Below are 22,579 nucleotides of genomic sequence, written 5' to 3' on the forward strand. Positions count from 1 at the left end.
TATTAAATTATTCACTACGTCTTTACTTTATATATATTTCTCTCTTTTCTGCATTCGAATTCAACCAAATAAGTTTCTAACATTTATTTTCTGCATGCCTTTATTATTTCAAAATTAAAATAAAGATAAATTTGAACTTTACATTTGAATTATATGGTCGGTTTAAACAAGTCCCAAAATCAGTCAAGTGGCCTTAGTAAAAACGTGGCCTTTCTATCAATTAAGTATATGGGATATAGAAATAAATATTATTACATTTATAACATTTATTCTCTGTATACTTTTATTATTTCAAAATTAAAATAAAGATAAGTTTAAATTTTACAATTGAATTAAAATAAATAGTAATGAAAATTAAAGATGCGAGGTAATTCATGAAACCTATTTAGTGAACTTTTTACAGTTGCACCATTTGAAAAGAAAAAGGGGGAAATTGTGTTTCGCGAGACCCATAAAAATATTTGAAACAATTAACTTAGGCAACTCATGATAATTGCACCTTTAAAGCTGTTCTTAATGGATTGGGAGCGTACTACGATCATTTACGATAACAAGCAGATTTGTGATTAGGATTAAGACCCAAGCTATGCAAAGCTTCGTTTTAATCACCAATTTTTTCAATGGATGTCACTTGCATAGACAAATTTAAAAAACACGTTTGTTTGAGATTTTCAAATGGAAGTGCTTTTGATTAACAGATGTTTTTAAAAAATAAAAATCATTATGTAAGTTTTTTCAAGAAAGATGGAAAAACTTTTAAAAGAAATGTCATAGGTTAAAAAAAATAATTTCTGGAAAGAAAAAAACTCTAAAAGAAAGTTTACATTACAATCACTTTTTTAATGCAACGTCACTATAAATTCTTTAGATTGCTCATATAAGATCTGAAAAGCTTTCTCAAATTTAAAAATATATGACAATGTTTGAACCAATGTTTTGATTAATACATCACAGACGCTAAATTAAATATATACCCACCAAAGTACTCCTATTGAAAGAAATTTCATACCAGACTCTGATCACAATATGTATCCTTTTTTGTATCCACGACCACAAATATAATGAAAATGAAAAGTGAAGAAAGGCCGTAATGTAGGTCAGCATATTTTTTACTATTTAAGTTTATACCTCCTTGAAGTACCCTTGTCCTGAAAAATTACGTAGAATCACCTTCTCCATTGAGGTTGGATCAACTTTTCTGAAATTGGTAATATCCATAGAACAGTGATTAAGGGAAATAGAACGGGCCTAAATAACAAAGAGAGTACACTAATATTTAATGTGTGAAACTCCACGTATCTTCTACTTGATTTAACAGTGTGTTTAGTTTCACATAAAATGATCATGGATCTGTACTTCAACACTATCAATTGTAGCTTCTGGTGTTGGAACTACGTTTACATATTTTTTAACGTGTTTTTAAACACACATGAAAGTGCTTTTTTAATAACTATCATGTCACTTATAACATATTTTAAATGAATTGTCCATGCCTATCAAATTAAATGTGTTTTTGGTGAGTTTTCTAGAAATTTAAGGATGTTTATGAAGATGTGAACCAAATTACCAAAATTCTAGTAAAGAGGCATCTAGACCTTAACCACGCTATTTTGATAGTAACTTTTGATAAAAACCCTAGCATGAGCTGATTTTAGTGTACACAGAAAGTTAAGAAAAACTGGTACAAATATATGTGAACAGAGTCTAGTTCAGGCTTTAGGAGGGTGAAAGTTATGTGCAAGGTGGCTGACAAATTTGATAAATCAAATCTGTATCCCAAAATTTTAGGCATCAACCGAGATCTTTAACTGGTGGATGGTGATTGAAGGAAAGTGTTTGCTCTCATAGTCATGTCATATCTATTTTAGTAAATCAAGAATAGATTTCCCCAGAAAAATGTGATTGACCTTATTCTTAAGTATTTGAAAGATAAAGACGAATATCTACAAATCATCTGTTGACAAGTATCCCTATCTCAGCTATTTTTCATTGTGAAACTCTGCCACAAGTTGACAAATGACATAAAGGTTTTGGTTTCTCTAAGATAATAAATGGGGCAGAAAATAGGAGTAGCCAAGAGAAGAGGAAAGTTAAAGATATAGGAGACATCCAGAGTAACTTCTCAAGATTGATTCTTGATGTTTCTTTCATCTATTAAATTGGTTTGTTTTCAACACTATAAGATGTATGAGTAGTGAATTTCCTTCTTTGCTAGGATGAAAATGCAGCTTGGATTGAATGGTGATGCGCTCAGATTGCTATTCATTTAATCTAAGTTTCTTTTGATTCAATTGAGCATTTTCCCTGTTCTGATATTTTTATGATTTTGCCACTCATAAAATTGACCTTGTTGGTTGCCAAGGAAATTGAAAAATTCAAGCATGCTTAGACCATGTGATAAATTCCATAATTAATATCTTTATTGTAAGAATTAAAGTTAAAGAATTAATCGGGAAAAAAGTGCAAAATCTTTAATGCTTACCAGTCCCATCCCTTGAAGATGACAGAGATCTATCAGACCTCATCACTCCTCTACCGCTCATGGCTACCAGTCTTTCAGCTCTCGGGGAAAATGAACCTGACCTGCCATTAAGTGAAGATGAAAGTGAATGGCGCCTGGTTATACTGTTTTTGTCTACCAAATCAGTAGCAAATCTTGGGGAGCCTTGTCCTCTTAGCTTAGCTTTTGCAGATTCAGTAGGTGCCATGTAACTAGGCACTCTTGGAGTACTATTTAACTCATTATCTTGATCATTAAAATTGCCAGGTAGTGAAGCTCTTCTTTGGCAGTTGTTACTGATACAGTGGTCACCGCCACTCAAATCCTCATTGATTCCTTGAATCCTTTGATCTCCACCCTTCTTCACACTAGTATCTAAGACAGCAATAGGATCATTAAGTGTCAGATTATCATTCTCATCTTTTGCTTGCTGTCCAAGACCTTTCTCACGATTGGACTCTTTCGACTTTGGCACTTTCAAATCCTTTATTTTCTCCAATTTCAAATCCTTCGTTTTCTCTAACAAGGCAGCTGTGCCCTGCTCTGAAACATCAGTGGCAGTATGATCTGAAAATTTTCTACTGCTATGTTTTCTTTTTTCATTAACAACCTCAGATCCATCTGAAACATTATGTGCACGAGTTTGTTTAGAACTACTGTTCTCAGTTTCTTTTTGTGGGTGTTCCTGAACTGAAGGCAATGGGTGACTTGAATCCTTTTTTGGACGCTGTTTATATTTGTTAGAACCAGAATTTGAGCCATCACCAACCTTGACAGCAGGAGATTTCCGGGTATTTCTTTTAACTTGTCCCCTTTCAACTGTCTGAGAACTGTCATTTTTCTCATCAGAAACAGGGTCAAGTTTCTTCTTTAACTCAGGAAGAGGAGCCCAAAAGTGTGACCTTGTCCAACGGTCAAGCCACTTTGAAGCCAAGCTAGGTTCTCCAGGATCACCATTGAGAGATAGAGGAACTGCATACGGGGATGAAGCCAGAAGCTGAAATGGATAACATATGTAATGAGTTTTAATCAAAACCAAAATAATTTATGAGATAACTTAGTTTCAAAACAATAAGAATTAAAAGAGAAAAGTACACCATCTGTTCACAATCTTGTTATACCATTCATATTCAGAAATCATATTAGTTGACCAAAAAATTGCCAAGATCAACTTAGGTTAACCGGTTCATTGGCCAAAAATAACCTGTCAGTGTTGTTACTCAACATTAATAATTACTGGAACTATCAGTGAACATTAATGCCATTCTCCACAATGCATGGCAAAGGCAGAGTTAAAAAATCAGATATTACAGGATTGAAACTTCAGTTTAATCATACAGTGAATATAAGCGGTATAAAAAACAATTATGAACCTAGAAATATAGCCAAAAAAGTTGAAGACTTAAATCTCGTAGGACATAGAACTAGAGAAGAATTAAGGAGTCCAAAAGTTGAGACGAATTTATCCTCTTTTAAGGCAATAAGTGCTACTACCGGTACCCTAAAAAATAGCTCTACATTAGGAGCAAGTGAAAAGCAACAAGCTCACACATAATCAGGGGGAGAAACCTTCAAGCACAGTAAAATTATTAGCTGATAATAATAGCTAGTAGTTTTAATTAACTTAAATAAATCATACTTCAGATATTATAAGTACCTCAAAGAATCTATTAATCCACAATATAGGTATTATATTATCAGGTTCTTACCTTTTGAACAAAGACACTTTCTGACAGCTTCTCTGCTTTTGAGGATGAAACTACCCCTATAGAATTTGAACATTGAGTATCCTGACAAAAATACATGTTGACGGAGTTAGTGAAGCCATAGAAGGGCAGGCAGAATGCACCCGATGACATTCACCTTTTCATCCACCCTATGGAATAAATTCTATTAATCACTACAGCATGCCAACTGGATGGTAGAAAACACCTTTTGATACTGATTTACGGAAAAAAATCCTACCAGAAAGTTAGAGAATAATGCACAGATCCCTGAATTGATGAATTAGTTAAAGAACTTTTACCTTATGAATCTTCTGGACTGCAAGCCCAATATCAGAACGTCTAACATTGTAACCACGAGCCAATGCTTGAAATTTAACTATTCCCTTCACACAGTATAAAGCAGAAACAGCTTGTCTTCTAACCAAATGGCCACGAACAAGAGCTTGCAGTTGAACGACACCCTTGAGTGTTTGAAATGTCTGACGGGCCTTCAATCAAGTTACACAGGAATCACTTTATGCAATCATTAATCATATTAAAGAAACTTCCCAAGGAAGAATCAATGTTTAGAAATCTTGCATGTGATAACTTACAAATTAAGAATCAATGGACACAACAACTCTTGATCAAATATATCATAACATGAGAGAATTTCAAATAAGAATGCATTTATAAAATGCAGGACAGACAAGAAATAACTAGTTAACAACAAATGAATTACCTATGATTTTCTTTTTCTCTAAAACTGAAAATTTGAATTATTAAAAGTGAAATAAGTGTAGTTGAATTTGTGTCTATAAACATTTATAATTCATTCATATATGGAATTCTCATGATGTCTTCCGATAATTATAACTTCCACATATCAGTTAGTGTAACAGAATTGTATAATTATAAGGGAGTGATTACCTGATAGCCTCTACAAGCAGCCTGAAATTTTATAGCTGCTTCTGTAAGCTGGAGTTTTTCAAGATCCTCTTGAGATCCAAAATAAGCAACAGCTTGCACTGCCTCTGCATCTCCCGTTGACACAACATCCCTATCATCATGTGATGAAATACTAACTACCTCCTTTTCTGAAAGCACTCCTTTAGTATCATTAGCTCCAGATATTGGTGGGGATATCAGCAAAGAATCCACAGTTGGAACAGAAACGGAAACCCCAGAAGACACCAGCACATCCTTGTCACTTGGAGTTTTCTTTATACACAGATTGAAATAACAATTACAACATGCATGTTAAAATAGTGAGATTTTCTGCCTTCCATTGTTTCTTCTATAACATAGATAATGACTATAATAGATCATAAACACAAATGGATTATCAAGCACCAAAATACTTACAAAAATATCATTCTTCTTCGATGAAGTAGACTTTGAGGATGATTTCTTCCCCAAGAGCAAGTTCCTGAACCATTTCCCAGGACTTCTTCCTTTCCCCATGTCAATGCTTTAGAAAACACAGAACTCAAGCATCAAAATCTGCAACAAGTATATACAACTGACCCTCAATTCCGTGTCAATTTAATGCTGTATTGAACTAAATTAAATTCACAAAACATAAGGTTTAATTTTACTTTAAAAAAAAAAAAAACATTAATAGCCCAACATATATGCATCTCAAGTATAATTAACAATGGAAACATGAGTTGACAGTTATGCATAGAAAAATACCATAAAGTAATTGAAAATCCAAAAACCATCCCCACTGTCTATTTTCCAAAACGGACAAGAACTACACCTAGAAGTCAAAACAAGCTGAAACTGAAAAGGAACCCTTAGAATTGTAATTAATTCCACACACCACCAACCAAGAGTCAACTTCACTCTTTCCTTTAAAACAGCATTAAAATCAGCAAAACCCAACCCAAAAATAATGATAATAATAATAATTATTTTTTGAGTATTCAAAAAAGGGTTTTTGAGAGAGGCTGCAGTACAAAAGATTCAGAGCAACAACAGAGGAAAGTAAGGGAAAGAGGATCAAACCCAGAAATAGAACAAGCAGGAGCAGGAACCCTAAATCTCCAATGAGTGAAGAAATGAAGATTGAGATCTGAGTAGAGTAAAGGGTGAGAAATAAGAAGAGATTTGAAAAGTTCTATAAAGGGAAGGTGATGTTTGGATCAAAGTTTCCGTTTTTGGTTGCAGTGAGGGACAGTAGCATATGAAAGGAAGAGAAAAGTATCGCCGAGACTGTAAAAGCGACCTCATATATTCCTCTTACGAGGTTTTCTACTTTGAACAAAATACACCTCGTATTTTTCTATAAATAAATAAATTACTAATTGATAATGATAAGATAATGCCTTTTTTTCGGGGGTGAATTTGTTTCATCCTAAAATTTATCCAAAAAAGATATAATAAGTGTGCCTGTGACATGTGACTTCTGTCTTACTGTTATGTTTCGTAATGTCTTTTTATTATTTGGATCCATTTTAAAAGAACAATGGAAAAATGTTTTGACAACTTTGGTTGGTTTGTTTGTGTTCTATTTTTAAAAATTTTAAATTGTATGTAAGATACTTAATGACAAAACTCTTTTATTTAATATTGCTGGGTTTTCTATTTTTGCCTTCGCACCGAACTCTATTATTAAATTAATTTTCTGAGTGTTGTTTTACTACACCAAACATGTTTCCCGGACTGTTCACCAGCAAAAGCTAGTTTATCGTTAACAAATATTTTTTTTAAAAATACTAACATCTAATTATAATAAAATTTTATTAAAAATAAATAATTTTTTGTATTCTTTATTTTTCAATATAATAAATATCTTAGTTGTTAATAAAAATGTATTATATTTAAATATTTAAATTCAGTCTTGAAATTAACAAAATTGATTATTTAAACAGAATATGATTGATCAAAATTAGATTCGTAAATTACTTTCATGAATTTGCTTCAAAATTTAACAATTTTCACGTCTTTCTAATTTTAGTTAGTGTTGCTATATTCTTCGAACTTTCTGGAACAATAAGAATGAAGAAATAAAAATATATGTTTAGTGAATTTCAAAACCAGTTTTTTTTCTTAATCGATTCACACACCAAATGAACATTACAAGCAAAAAAATGTATAGGTTACAGTCCTAAACATTTGTAAAATTAACCTTGCGTCTTTAAAAAGAAAAAAAACGATGACTCTAAAATTGAAATGTCTAACATTATAAGTGAAGTATGCGTAGTAGGTTACAGTCCAATTTTACTATGATTAATCACTTTTAGTTGTAGAAACAAGTTTTATAATAATTATAAAGTATCTCATACACTATGCATACTTTATGATACTTTTTTTCGCATCTAGCAATTTTTTTCGCCATGATATCAATTATGCATGAATGTTAGATACGAGAGAGCAAGTTTCTTTGTTTTTTTGGCAAAGAGACTTAAAGGCCTAAACAGATTTTCCAGTGTAGGCCCAAGATATGCCCAAATGTATTTCTAATGTAGGCCCAAGACCCAACAAATCCATGAAAAAGTGATCTGCATTATTGAAGCCCAACTGGAATTTCCGAAGGAAAAACAGGAGAATCTCGATCATGAAGGCATTATCAATAACTACACGAAGGACGTAATCCAATACAACAAAATGTGATTTTGATTTTCTTTTCCCATAAGAGATTCATTTCTAAGGAAGGGTATGGTCTTTTAAGTTTTTGCTTGTGGTAGGCCAAACCTTGAAATGTGACAAATTCATTTCCTTAGACTATTTTTTTAAAACAATTTCAACTCCTTATAATATTATATTATCACTAATGTTTACAAGAAAAATTACATGTTATGACTGGCACATGAGAAGAATTCAATCTAAAAGATGAATTCATTAAGTAAGACAGTTGTACAAGTTAAAGATTTTATTCAACTTATTCTGTTTAAGAGACATTTAAAAGAGTTTATAAAAACAACTTACAAGTCTTACAAAAATAAATCAGTTATTTTAATAATTCTCTTCCTATAACTTGTTAAAATGAGTTCTTTTCAATCTATATCAATAAATTTTTATAATCAAATTTATGGTATATATCTATTAGCAAAAGAATTTATCAAATAAGTACTTGATTAAATTATTATTCAAACATTCATAACATTGTTATCCTTATATTGATAGTTTCACTTGCCTATTGAAGCCTAATACATTACAGCTTAATTAATTCAGTTTATTGGTCTTTTTTTCAGCCCAATTCTCAATAGAAATGCCAATTTTTATTGCTCAAGTACATGAGAAGAACACCATTCAAAATACTAGTCTATTACAAAAGAAAAATTCGAGACTTAAATACTATATGGAGGTTCTTATTTTATTCAACATGTAACTCATAACACTACATTACCTCGATACCAACTAACCAACACAATGACAACTCTTGTTACAATGAAATGTATTTATCAATACTGTCCTATGAACATATGAAAGTTTTACACATACATATAATATATACGAAGTAATTGAAAACAATAAAAAAATGTATACAATATCATGTACAATGTTAATTTTTAATAGTTCAAAATATAACATTACTCAATTTTCATAACAATAGAAATTTGATTTTCATTTGATGTTGCATAAATATACTGTAACGAGATCGGTTGTAACAGTGGTAGTTGGTATGATTGAGTAATTGAAATTTGAGGAAACTTCAACTTCTTTTTTTATTGAAGGATACTATTTGATGAGTGTTTGTGTGGAAGTTAAGTGGATGGGCATTGTTGTGGACAAATAGAAAGTGAGATGGAGGTCATAGAAAGTAGACAAAATTGCATGCCCATAATGACATAAAGGACACTAATTGCCACACTGAACTTCAATCTTTATGGCACTTTGGAGAACTCATATGTCAAAATGTCAGCTTTAGTTTCTTTTGCTGGGATGCTGAAGAAGAAAAGGATTAGGTGTAACTAATTTAGAGCACATTAAAGAATGTGTCATGCCAATAATGTGTGGGGCAAGTAGCAACCTGGCCCTTTTAACTCTCAATTCTCAGTGCCCTTACTTTAGAGTTACATCTTGCCGACACTAACTCATAATCACTAAATTCCAAAACTCAAGGTTAGGGGTAATTTTTTGTATTAACAAAATATAAGTTGCACTGTCATAGATAGTTACAGCTATTATTAATAAAATTTTGTTAACCTCAGTCTTAAAATTGATTTTAAATTTTTACAAATAAAATTTTTTTATAAAAAAATTACATAGTTATTATATTAAAATTATAAAAATATAATAAATATTTCTCGTTTTAATACATTTTTACTATTATTAACAGTTTATTTTCAGTTCTAAAAGTCGAGATTATCAAAATTCTTATTAATATTATTCTTCAATTAAATTTTTCATTTTTTACTGTATAATAAAAATTAACATTCATCCATTAAATATTAACATATATTATCGGAATACAATTTTACTCTTGATTAAAATATATCAATAGTAATGCAGTTAAGTTTTATTCTTTTATACATATAGAATAGGGTGAAGTGGAGCAATTCAATGTGATAATTTTATCGATGGAATGCTTTTTCACTTCACAGTGCTGAATGAAAAAGATATTCATCCATATGTTATTGTTTAAATTTATTGTATGAATTTAAATACTTCGTATATAGATATTGGGAATCATGATTATCAAGTTCCTCTAATGTTATTCTATGTATCTAATTGGACGATGTCAGTTAAAACAAAATATATTAAAAGAGATTAAAATATCTAATTTTATAATATTTAATGAACGATAATAATCAATTTATGAGATAAATGAAAGTATAATAATAATAAAATTCCTTTATTGTATTGAAGTCACTAATTCATTTATGTAATAATAATAACAAGAAAGAAAGAAAAAGGAATAATAGTCACTACTAATTCATGAGATTAATAACATTAGAAAAAAGCAGGTCTCATTTAGATACGATTAAATATTAATAAAATTGTGTATTTTATGTTAAACCAGAAGTACCATTACAAAAATTAAACCGTGAATTATATTAAAAATAAATAAATACAGTGATTTACAATCGTCATTATCGTACAGTTAAGTTACATTTCAACTAATTAATAATTCACTAATGTTGAAGATTAAAAAAATCCATGTTCTTTTGAAATACCCAAATCAAGAAGCATAAATTATACCCTGAAATGAAGAGGGATATAAAAAAAAAATGGATTTACATTTACTTGCAAAAGACATTTAAGACCCGAGCTTAGTCATCACTACTTTTTAAAAAGCATACAATTTATCAATTATTTATCTTTATATAATAAATGAAGTACTTAATTTTAGTTCAAGCTAAATTATTTTTATATTTTTCATAAATATTTCTTAAAAGTTTCATTTTTAATTTTGTTTAAAGTGTTCATTTCATATTTTTTTTTCGAAATTGTAGATATTTATTATCTCAAAATAACTACTTTCAATTTTTTATGTAAATTTTTTTTTTCAAAATATTAGTAGTTTATACTCTAAAATTATTTTCTATCAAATTTTTAATTAATATTATCCCTTTTTCAAATATTAACTACCCTACTCTAACATATCAAACTGAATTTTGCTAATTGGTTTTCTTAAAGGTAGTAATTAAAAGATCAAGAGTAATTTTTTTATATTAAAAATTACATTAAATGCATTAAAACTCCTGAAAAATGATTTATCAATGATATCTTTTAATAATTTTTTAGCTATTCTTAGAACACTTGTTAGCATTTATCTTGAACTACAGCATATTATCTCATCAATGTAATTTGATCTTCAAGATAATTACACGTAAGGTTAATATTAATTATACTTACACTTTTCTTGATTTGAAAGTTATATTTACCTTCCTTATACCTCTATTACTTTGTTATTTTGTAAGAAAATTATGTATATATATAAAGAATAAGAGAGATATTTATAATTTTCTAAAAATAATGGGTATGGACTTATAAGAATCATATATAAAGTAAGGGAAGTAAATATCATTTTGTTAACGTATCTCCTAACCAGAGTAAAAGTCAACGTACGTAACCTTTAGCCTAACCAATATTTTCCATAATTTAAATTGTCCTTTTTTAATAATATATTGAAATTTTATCTAAAATATCAATATATCTTTATAAGAAATTTGATTTAAATTTATCCTTTTTTATTTTTATTCAAATTCAGAGTACCTTCGGTTTCCCGTTGTTATGGAGCATAACCATGTGATACCCGTGGCTTTACATGAATCATTTCTTGTTTTCGAAATAATTAGTTAATATTATACAGGCTGGTTCACAATAACTTGTCAACACCTAAATTTCTGCACCATGCAACTTTGATTTCAGAACAACGTTGAACAGTTGAATTTGGCCCAATGGAAAATGAGTATTTTCTTGGGAAACGTGGCAGCACAGAAAACCCGGTTGTCATTTAATACAATAGTCCGCGTAGCACCTGATCAGGATTATATTCATACGTTCCCATTTACTATTTTGGTGGCTTCACAGAATCAAGTTAGTATATCATGTGTAATCATATAATCTCACTCATTTTCAGAATCCCAGATTCTCTTCACTAAGTTTCTACCTGCTCCACATTATTGAAACTTTTCATCCTCATATTTCCCTTGCTATTCTAAAAACAAACAAACGAATAATAATAATAGATCAAATATAACAATATTTTGATTCTTTAGTTTAAATTCTGCAATATAAAGTGTGCCTTTTGAGACTCACCATTCTTTGTTTTACTACACAGGAGTTTCAGCCTGAGAACATGAAGAACTTATTGGTTTCTTTATGTTTCTTGTTTCCTGCAATCATTCTTGTGTTGCTTACTCCAGTTCCCAGTGCACAGTTAACAACAAGTGAGAATAGAATCCTTCTCCAAGTTCAGAAGCTTCTTGAATACCCTCAAGTTCTTCAAGGATGGACCAACTTCTGCTACCTCCCTCCTTCACCTTTTCTCAAGATTGTGTGCTCTAAGGGTCATGTAACCGAGTTAACTATCATTGGAAACAAGAGTTCTACTTCATCTCCCAGAACCCAACTTGGTTCTTGGAATTCAGATGAGACTCTTTCAGAAAGATTCTCCATTGATTCTTTCTTTACAGTCTTGACAAAGCTCTCAAACTTGAAGGTGTTGTCATTGGTGTCACTTGGTTTGTGGGGTCCTTTACCATCCAAGATTGATAGATTGTGGTCTCTTGAAGTGTTGAACATTAGCTCAAACTTCATTTATGGGCAAATCCCACCATCAATATCCTCACTGAAAAGTCTAAGGAGTGTTGTTTTGGCTGAAAATCTACTCAATGGGAGTGTGCCTGATCTTAGAGGGCTTGCTTATCTTGAAGAACTCAACTTGGGTGGCAACAACTTGGGTCCTGAATTCCCTTCACTGAGCAAAAATCTTGAGAGGATTATCTTGAGAAATAACTCCATAAGATGTCAAATTCCTCCTCAACTCACGCATTCTTATAAACTTAAGCTATTTGACATTTCTTCCAATGAAGTATTTGGAAACATCCCATCTTTTGTTTTCTCTCTTCCTTTCCTCGAGTACCTAAATTTAGGTGATAACCAACTAAGTGGTTCCCTTTCTGTGAATGTATCATGTAGTTCTTCTCTAACATTTGTTGATATCTCACACAACCTCTTGGTGGGAAAATTGCCATCCTGTATCGGTTCAAAGTCTTCAAATAGAACAGCACATTATTCTGGGAATTGTTTATCTTTGTCAACTAGAAGCTTAAATGATCAATATCCATCTTCATATTGCCAGAAAGTGGAGGCCTTAGCCGTTAAGCCACCAGTTAAAAGCCAGAAGAAGGAGTCAGAAATGCAACTAGGCCTAATGCTTGGTATTATTGGAGGTGTTGTAGGAATTGTCGGGCTTCTTGTACTACTCATTCTCTGGTTCTTCAGAAGGTCCAAAGCAGAAAAAGAAGATAGGAACATAGACAACTCTTTTGATGATAAATTCTCTGTCCGGGCTTATCCAAAACCAAATATTAATGCAAGTAAGGACATAATTGTTTGTTTGTTTGTTCTTTTTTGAGAAATTGCACTTCTCTTTATTAAGAGATGCTTAAATTACACTGAATTCCACAACACCCCCCCCCCCTTTCTCGAGAAATTAGTATGTATTTAAAATACTTTTTTGAACACTTTCTCAATTATTTGTTGTAATTTAAAGGAAATTATAAGAATATAAATAAGATTAATTAAATTAAGAATGAGACTCATTATTTTTGTTGATTTTGATAAATTTTAACTCATAATAAAATATATACTTGAAAAAGAGTATTAGAAAATATATTGTTAACATTTGTGAACCTATTAGGGACATTTTTTCCCCCACGGGATTCTTGACATTATTCATAGGTAGTTTTGAATTTCTACTTTTAACTTTGGGACTTTAGAATATATAAGAAGTTTTAAAGTTGATAACATGGGTGTTTAAAAATTCATCTCTTCTAAACTTCTAAAATCAATATTTATGTGGTCAAAATTATTTGTCATCGATACTGAATATTGTTATAAGGAAAAAGTGTTTGGAGGATCGTTTATAGTTGTTTACCAAGATTCGTTCATTCAAATAGACTAAGATGTAGCACACTTCATCTATCAGAAGAGAGGGTATAATTTTTAAAATTGAAAAAAGGAAGTGCTATAAGCATTTTTAAGGAGAGGGGAATGCAATTTATATATATTTTGTAATATAATGATTTGATAAAATATAATAGACTGGATTGTTGTTGTATGATGGTATGGTAAATCGTGGACATGTCAAATTTAGATCCTAGTTTTTGTCCCTCTTGTGGTTCTTGACATGTTAGTTAATATTCTTACTCCTTTATTCAACTCATGCATTAATTTGGTTTACATGTTCCTTGATATTCATATATTTTTCCCTGAGGAAATAGGACGCGTTTCTCTGCCAATGAGGCAACCTGCACTTGGATTCCCACCATACTGCACTTTCACATTAGAAGAAATTGAAGATGCCACAAACAACTTTGACCCATCAAATCTAATAGCAGAAGGATCACAGGGTCAGGTAAAAGAATTTTCTGTCTTACGTGTTTATTAGTTTCATAGTGATAGTGGGTTATCTACAATGAGATGGAACCCAAACGATCAAGTGGTAATGGCATTTACTCTTGTATTTACACAGCTATATAAAGGTTGGCACATAGATGGTTCAATGATCATGGTTAATCGTGTAAGACTAAAGCACAAGAATTTGCACAAAAACAATATTCAGAACTTGAATGTATTACCCTATTTAAGGCACAGGCATTTGGTGAGTGTTCTAGGACAATGTTCCATTACTTATCAAGACCGTCCCCAAACAACAAGCACAATATTCATAGTATTTGAACATGTCTCAAACGTGACATTGAGGGATTATCTCACAGGTAAACATTCACACAGAATTAACTGCAAAGGCAAACACTTGAAAATGACGAAAAAATGTAACATGAAATTTCATTTAACAGATAGGAGAAAAAGGGAAATGCTGAAATGGTCACAAAGAATGGCAATCGGCAGAGGCATTGCAAGAGGAATCCAGTTCTTACACTCTGGAGTCAAACCTGGCATATTTGGCAACAACATAAAGATTGAGAATATTCTTTTGGATGATAGCCTCAATGCAAAAGTTAGTGGATACAGCATCCCATTGCCATCCAAGGTTAGAACAGAATATATATGCATACGAAAGGGATTCACTTACTCCTAAAGCAAGTTTTACATGCTGATTCTATTTAATATCTTTATTAGACATTGAATTTCACCAATACAACCCTTAAGTCATATGATATTATTTTACTAATTTTATATAGCAAATTTCAAAAAAATTAAACATTTATAGATATGGATATATTGTTGACATTTGCTTATATTTTAAAAAGCATATTGTACACTAAAAATCGGTTGATAAAAATCAAAGAATTTTTTAATTACATAAAATTTTGTGAGTTTAATCTACTGTATGTAAACTTTTAATTCAACAGTTGAATTAATGAAATATTTGAAAATATTTATTAAACAGAATAAATTATTCAAGACTTGTTCTTAAAGTAAGTAAAGCCTTTCTTGTATACATTTAATTTGACCGGTTCTCTCAGTAATGTTTGCATTAAGTACAGCACTTCACACTCTGTTAACCTCAATGAAATCTGCCATTGTCAAATTTTAGAAAGGTCGTCACAGCAAACTCAATGAACACAGATCCCCGAATCAAAGTGGCTGGTATTTCTCTTCTTAATCTATATATCTTTCTTCACTTCTCTTTCACAGATGCATCCAAAGTATGCAGAAATCTATCACAGATAACATGTTATTCCCATATGCAGCACCAATAATGCAGAAAAAGAAGACATCTATCAGTTTGGTGTTATTCTACTTGAACTAATCACTGGCAAACTGATCACATCTACCAGTGAAGTGGAGGAGCTGAAGGATGAGGTATGCATTAAATTAAATTCTTAGTTAAATACGTTCAGATTAAATTCTCAAAAATCATAAGATTTGACTAGTCTTACATAATTATCTATTTAAACCATTGAAGATCCCCAAGCTTGTATTACTGGATTTGATTTTTCTATCTCTAATTTCCTCTTTATCATGTTCAGCTGGAGAGAGGTTTATCAGCAGCTGCATCGCCATTGCTAAAGGGTGCATCACCAAGAGACCCATCTGATCCTTGCCTCCGGGGAACCTACGTATATGAATCATTGAGGACTGCAGTTCAGATCACCATCAGTTGTCTGAGCAAGGTTTCCAGTAATCGCCCTTCAATAGAAGATATTCTCTGGAATTTGCAGTACTCAATTCAAGTTCAAGAGGCAAGGACTAGCAATGCAAACCTCATTATAAAATTGTAAACTTGCTGTCCATCAAATTGTTTGTTCACAGTTCATACGTTATTTAATCATAAAGAATAAATGGTATTGTAAATATATAATTTCCTAAAGTAGGCCTCCATTTTTCACTACTACTACTACTATTTAAGTACCAATCAATCCCTTGTTCCCCTCCTGTCATCCTTTCTAGGGATAATAGATCGTAGGTCCAACATAGTCTGTTAACAAAATTATCCTATGTTATAATGATGAAACAAAATGATAAAGGTGCGAAACAGAACACGATTCTGCACAACATGGAGATTATAAAGCATAACATCCATTCATAAAAAGTTGAACAAACATAGTGTCAAGGGGCTACAACACACAATTGTTCTTTTAAGTACTTATTGAATTGGATCCTTTTCACAGCCCTTTAACTGCAATAGATGCCCCGAGATGATTAATCAGCAGTCCAACTCTGTTCAACAATCTCACGTACTCTTCTGTTGTATTCACGCTTGTTTTCGCTAAACATCCGAGCAGCTTCTGAATTTGCTGGGGAATTTGGGTTAGGGTCACACAGCAATGACTGCAACAAGAAAGCCAATTTCATGTAAACAGGAGAAATCCAAATTAAGGCAAAACCAACACATAATATTCTATCAAGATGTTTACTCTTTTGTCAAGTGTTTTTCCTGTTTACAAGATTTGTTTTCTAGAAACCAAATGCAATAGTTTTTTCCTTTTAAAAAATATGAAATTATAATGCAGTTGGTTTATTATTGAAAGTTGTAGCACTAGTCAGATGTTTAACTGCTTGAAGAAAAAGATGAAATGGACAGGATAAATGACTGCAATACTAAATTTGACAGATACTCCAACACTTGTACATGACTATACAAGATTTCTAATTTCACAAGCATACAAAACAATGACTCAGGGAAAACATTGCTATCAAAAGTAAGGTAGACAAAATTGTGGATGGGAGAAAATTATATCAATTTCAACATTAATAGTCTTAAAGCAAATCTAAAATATAGAGTCACTATTACCTGAATTGAGGTAAGTATTGCAGCTACATCATAAATTGGGCTCCACTGGTTTTGTAAAATGTCTAAACATATGCTTCCATCTGCATAAACTGAAATTGCCGAGGAAAATGGGGCTGAGAACTGAAAATTGCTAAACAAACAGAACTTATTTCCATACAGATTCGCTGATCCATTTAAAGAAATTTTTAGGAAGAATTCAAACAATCAAACTAATATTTACCACGAACAAACACAACCACTCAGAATGATTATGTAAGGCAATTTAAGCTAACATATTATAGATAATAACTATTTCAAGTGGTTATTCTTCTTTCATGGTAAATATTTTCACATAAGTTCATTTTGAAATTCTCCAAAAATATTTGTCATCAGCACAGCATCATGGGACAGAAGCTAGGAGACAAAAATAAGAGAAATTTCAGGAACTCTGCTTTCATTATAAAATTTCCAAAACCAGCTTGCCATGGAGAAAAACAGAGACATACATAGAGAATGATCACTCCGTCCTCAATCATTCAAGTTTTCAGATAAAGTTTAGCATGCATTTAATAGAAAATGGATTTATTAAATATTTAAAATTAATTTTTGGCATAGAAAATATAAATAAATTATGATCTTATGTACATATTATATGTGGTAGACTTAAATAATGATTTTCAGTTCTGTTTGAAGTTGTCTGTCTGAACATGATGTCACCCTTGCGTACTAAATATACAAATAGTTTTAAGTGATTGACATTGCAATTTCATTATGTGATTGGAGGTTACTAAACCTGGCTCAGAAAGAGAGGCAAAAGGTATGTTCTAGTTTCCAACTTACTGTTTGGATGAAACATTTGAGACACAAAGCGCACTGTAGGTGGTTTATTAGGATAATCCTCAGTGAACTGAAGTGTTAGCTTGAATGTGCCTGACCAAAACGGAAATTAGATCAGGTAAACCTACTGAAATTAGAAAACAAAGTAACCAGGTGTAAATAGATATCCTCACCATCACTTGAAGAATCTATTACATAACAAAATCAATCACCTAAAGAACGGTACAGTTTTGAATAGGACACATTCAATATCAACACATTTAACACAACTATATGTTGAACAAATGTCTGCATGAATGAAAATCAACACTTCTAGATTGGATGACAGATTTGGACACACAATAAAGATGTTCTTCACATTCTTGAAGATTTCTAGCACTTAGGTCTCAGCATGTTAAAAATAATTATTTCGTTGAATATTACAGCAATCAACACTCACTCCATTTGAAATTATTATTCACTGTGGGAGTTTTAGCTTGTTTCAAAATATTACTCACTTTATAAAATTAAGAAAGCATTAATTATGAAAAAGAGTACCCTTATTTCTTAATATCTCACCTAAATGTTTAATAAATTCACATCTATGCTCTATCTCCTTTAACAAGAGAATTTTAGTGAAAGAAAACTATTTTGTCATAGTGACTGGCATAATTAATAATATCTTAAGGATGTATGCATTACCTTATACAACAGACAAATAAATCTGTGTTTATGACCATATTAGGGATCAAAATTGTGCTATCATATCAATGGCTGATAGAAAGATGTTATGTACTAGGAGTTAATTATAAATTAAAAACTCTGTTAAATGTGCAGCAGGAAATCGCAGTTATATGATGCAGTTTAAAATGCTAAAGGCCATTTTGAAAAGGATTGCACAACAACATTAATTATATTTAATTAATTTGTCCAAAATTAAGGCCCAACCAGAAAAAATGGAACAAAATGTCAGCATCATACAAAAGTTTAATCATTAAAATCCCATGCTATTGAGTGTTAAAGAAGGGAAGACAACAGAAACAAAATGTTATCTTAGGACAAGCAGAAAAATCTTTATTATGTGAAAATTGAAACAATACATGAAGTTTTTTGAGTTAAAATGGGGCAAAAGATATAATTGTACCTCCATCCCAAGGGGTGTCATCCGGTCTTGAAAACAACAAGAAAAAAACATAATTAATCCATAAACCAAAACCAAAAAAGAGAACACAATTCAGAAAAGAAAAAAAAAAATCTCAAGATTTGTAAATTATTTAGTTTACTAACATATTACATACCCAAATATAACTGCATTCCAAAGCATAATGTTATTATCTTGAGGAGCTCCACTGATGCCGGCAGGAGGATCTTGTTGCAACCTTTTAAAATCTCTCATGAGTCTCTTCCTTGAAGGAGTCGACATCCTCACAACCTATATTTCAGTCAAATCCCACACAAGCCGTGCCAATCAGTACTTGACAAGCCATTTTGCATAGAGAAACAAAAGATACCCAGAATCATAAATAGATAAAGAGCAGCAGCAGCAGCACCAAGCAATTGATTGAAGAAGGTAGAATCTATAACAAGTTATTACATCAAGTACATCACATCAAAAGTTTTGAGGAATGTAAATCCAAACATAATGCAAGAAAGAGAGAGATAAAATTGATCATACAGTGGTTCACAACAGTGATCAAGCTTCATAGTTTTTCAGAATTATGCAAAATGGACAAATTCCTACATGGAAAGTACCCTCCCACTATGCATCGGTGAGTGTAAAGTTGGATTCTTCTCACTGAAAAAACTCAAAACCACAAAGTGGGAGAAACAAATTCATGCCTACAAAGCACAAAAAACAACATTCAAGGATTTCTAAACTATTCACTAACTTGGTTTCTCACAAGTACAAACCCAAGTCCTCAGTAGACCAATTCTTCCTCTTTGCTCATAATAAATTTCCAAAACAGGATTAGTAAGAACGCAAGCAACCAGCAAAAGTCCAAAGCAAATGGGTATCACTGAATTTCAAAATCAACCCTTCCCAGAGCATCAAAAACAAAATTTTAAGCAAAACTGGGCAAAGAAAAGAACAAGAAGAACCTGAAAGAGAGAGAGAGAGTTGTGAGTTTTTGGTGGAGTCCAAGGAGAAAGGGAGAGAAGGGAAAGACGGAATGAATGAGTTATGGAGGAGTCAAAAATGAAGGGAACGTGAATGGAGAAGTTGATTTTGTCATTTGAGAAGTGCTTCCATGCTAATCATTGAGAAAAAAGATATTCTATTATTATTATTATTACGAAATTAAAAATAATTTTTAATAAAAAATTACATTAAAAGGAACTAAAAATTATTAAAGAAATTTTATTAATAATATTTATTAATGAATTTTATTTTTATTTTATTAATTAATATTTTAATGATATTATTAAATAATTAAAAATATTATTTATATACTTTTAGTATAATTTGTAATATATCATCAATATATTTGTTAATAAGACTATTATTATTGTAATTATGAAAGTAATAACATTAATTCTTAAAGTTAATTACAAGTATCCCAAACCATCTTTGTGTAGGTGTTTAACGGCTTGTTTGTCTAGAAATTTGGAAAAGATTGGCATACATGCAGCCAAGCTACTGTTCCTTGTGCAACTGTTTCTTCAGCAAAGTCAAAACTAAAGTTGCTCCCAGAAGCAAATTAAAAAATATATAATAATTATTATAATAATGAATATTTCTTTATAAAAACTGATTATTTTTTCATTTTTAAATTTTATTTGGGGGTTTGAGTTATTTAGAACTTAGGGGTAATTTAATTATTAATTGTGTTGAATAGAAAAGAATGAATATATTAAAGAAATAAGGCTGGGGCGGTCCCAGTGGAAAGGTATGTGGGATTTCTTTCTCTCACTCTCAGTATTGTAAATTGGGTTGCAACTTGCAAACCCCACAGGCCACAGCCACAAATAAGTGAGCCTTTCACACATTGTAATGCCTAAAACAGTATCTCCATTTCTTATCCAACAACCATTTTCCCCTTTGCTTAGTTGAAGAGGCTATACAATATGAACAAAAACCAGAGTCTGGATAGCAATGAAAGACATATCATTAATGCAGAAGAACATCCAAGAATCTAAACATTTGTCTTTTATTCCTTTTTCAATCAATTGAGAATATAAGAATATATATTTCATACTTTTCTCTTGGTCAGGAATCTACTTTATGGTCAATTACACTGGTGCAGAACAAAAATGCTTTCGGCACTGCATCGGGCATTACATGACACCAAAATTATTTTGAATGGAAGAAAGCATATCTCAACAAGTGGATATGCTATTCACCCAATCTCACAATATAAGTTTTATTTTTTCACAACACTCAAGGAATTCACACTAACATTCCAAATCTTCATTGTTTAACTTCATTTTATACATTATAAAAAATTGAATATATTTTTTGCTGATCACAAGCAATATACCTCTCAAGTCTCATTAAAGATTTTCCTCATAAAAAGCTGCATTCTTTTATTTATATTTTTTTCAATTAATGTGAGATTTTTTAAAATTTTCAACATTTCTTCTTTAAGTTCAAATGGGCCTACAACTTACCTTTAATCTTTAACTTTACTTTATGTTCGGGTCTTCTTTATTGAGGATTTTTTCTTTCTTTCTTTTAGTTTTTTTCCTTTTTTCTGTCCTTTTTTTTCTTCATTTTCTTTCTTTGATATATTGAGCTGCATGTCTTTTCTTACAGCATTTTGTATTTTCTGAACAAGTCCTGTACAAGCCTTTTAGTATGAGCTTTACTATATTCTCCTAATAATTAATATATAAAGTCTGTTTTTAAAAGATGATGAATTTATTTTTAAAAATAAATACACATTTTATAAGAGAAAAATTATAATAATTTAAAGATTATATTTTTATAAATATTAATCGATGTTCTTACACTTAAATAAAAACACTAAAAATTAACACTTTCATTACAATTTTCAATGTTGTAAAAAATAATTATTTGTTATTTTTAACTAGTATCTTTCAAATACTAACTAATAAGATTCAATATTTTTAAAATTATTATTCATCACATAATTTTTAAATTATTTTTATAAAAAAAGGAATATTAATCATTAATAATATTTTAAATTTAAATTTAAAATTCATTATTATTATTTTATATATAATATTTAAAAAATTGAATTTACAACTTATTCTAATAAATTTTATGTTTATATAATAAATTTTTCTATAAAAATAATTTATTAAATACTATTTAATTAATTTTTTTTATTAATTTGAGCCTAAAGAATGGAAATACATACCAACCCTTCCATTCTGCAAGGTGTATATATGGAAGGAATTTGAACAGCATCAAGCCATAGAGGTATATTAGTATTAGAATAAATTCTCATTATATTTTTTTAATTGTAAATGTTGATCATTTTAATTAATATTAGATTTTATTAAAAATATTAATTTCAGTATTTATTATAAAATGATAACGAAAATGAAAGTGACGAATATTCATATAAATTCTGTATATAGCCATATAGGCTTTGTAGCACATGTCAATTCATATTTCAAAATCAATCCTATAAAGTGATTTGTTCATATCCTCATTCTCAAATATTCCTTTTAAGTATGCTTGATATTATATATATATATATATATATATATATATATATATATATACATATC

At 30.6% G+C, this 22,579-nt stretch overlaps 3 protein-coding genes across 3 annotated transcripts; 1 reads left to right on the forward strand and 2 right to left on the reverse strand.

Moving 5' to 3' along the window:
* Positions 1-845: 845 nt before the first annotated feature.
* LOC113869184 (protein IQ-DOMAIN 31-like) lies at positions 846-6,481 on the reverse strand. Its single transcript, XM_027505388.1, has 7 exons — positions 6,217-6,481; positions 5,572-5,709; positions 5,137-5,427; positions 4,527-4,715; positions 4,210-4,290; positions 2,483-3,497; positions 846-1,198 (listed from the first exon to the last, which is right to left on the reverse strand). The coding sequence occupies exons 2-7, from the start codon at positions 5,668-5,670 to the stop codon at positions 1,167-1,169; spliced, it is 1,707 nt and encodes a 568-aa protein (XP_027361189.1). The 5' UTR covers positions 5,671-5,709; positions 6,217-6,481; the 3' UTR covers positions 846-1,166.
* Positions 6,482-11,837: 5,356 nt separating this feature from the next.
* On the forward strand, positions 11,838-16,098 carry LOC113868840 (probable LRR receptor-like serine/threonine-protein kinase At1g14390). The gene is made up of 8 exons (XM_027504775.1): positions 11,838-12,206; positions 12,252-13,202; positions 14,109-14,242; positions 14,360-14,603; positions 14,685-14,878; positions 15,386-15,438; positions 15,543-15,654; positions 15,822-16,098. Exons 1-8 carry the CDS (start codon positions 11,960-11,962, stop codon positions 16,071-16,073), a joined length of 2,187 nt encoding a protein of 728 aa, XP_027360576.1. The 5' UTR covers positions 11,838-11,959; the 3' UTR covers positions 16,074-16,098.
* A 172-nt stretch (positions 16,099-16,270) lies between these two features.
* Positions 16,271-20,127, reverse strand: LOC113868841 (ubiquitin-conjugating enzyme E2 2-like). Its single transcript, XM_027504776.1, has 6 exons — positions 19,982-20,127; positions 19,180-19,313; positions 19,026-19,051; positions 17,906-17,995; positions 17,087-17,175; positions 16,271-16,623 (listed from the first exon to the last, which is right to left on the reverse strand). The coding sequence occupies exons 2-6, from the start codon at positions 19,302-19,304 to the stop codon at positions 16,495-16,497; spliced, it is 459 nt and encodes a 152-aa protein (XP_027360577.1). The 5' UTR covers positions 19,305-19,313; positions 19,982-20,127; the 3' UTR covers positions 16,271-16,494.
* Between the last annotated feature and the right edge of the window lie 2,452 nt (positions 20,128-22,579).

This window comes from Abrus precatorius, unplaced genomic scaffold, assembly GCF_003935025.1.
Source record: "Abrus precatorius isolate BTA unplaced genomic scaffold, Abrus_2018 Scaffold6, whole genome shotgun sequence".
NCBI lineage: Eukaryota > Viridiplantae > Streptophyta > Magnoliopsida > Fabales > Fabaceae > Abrus > Abrus precatorius.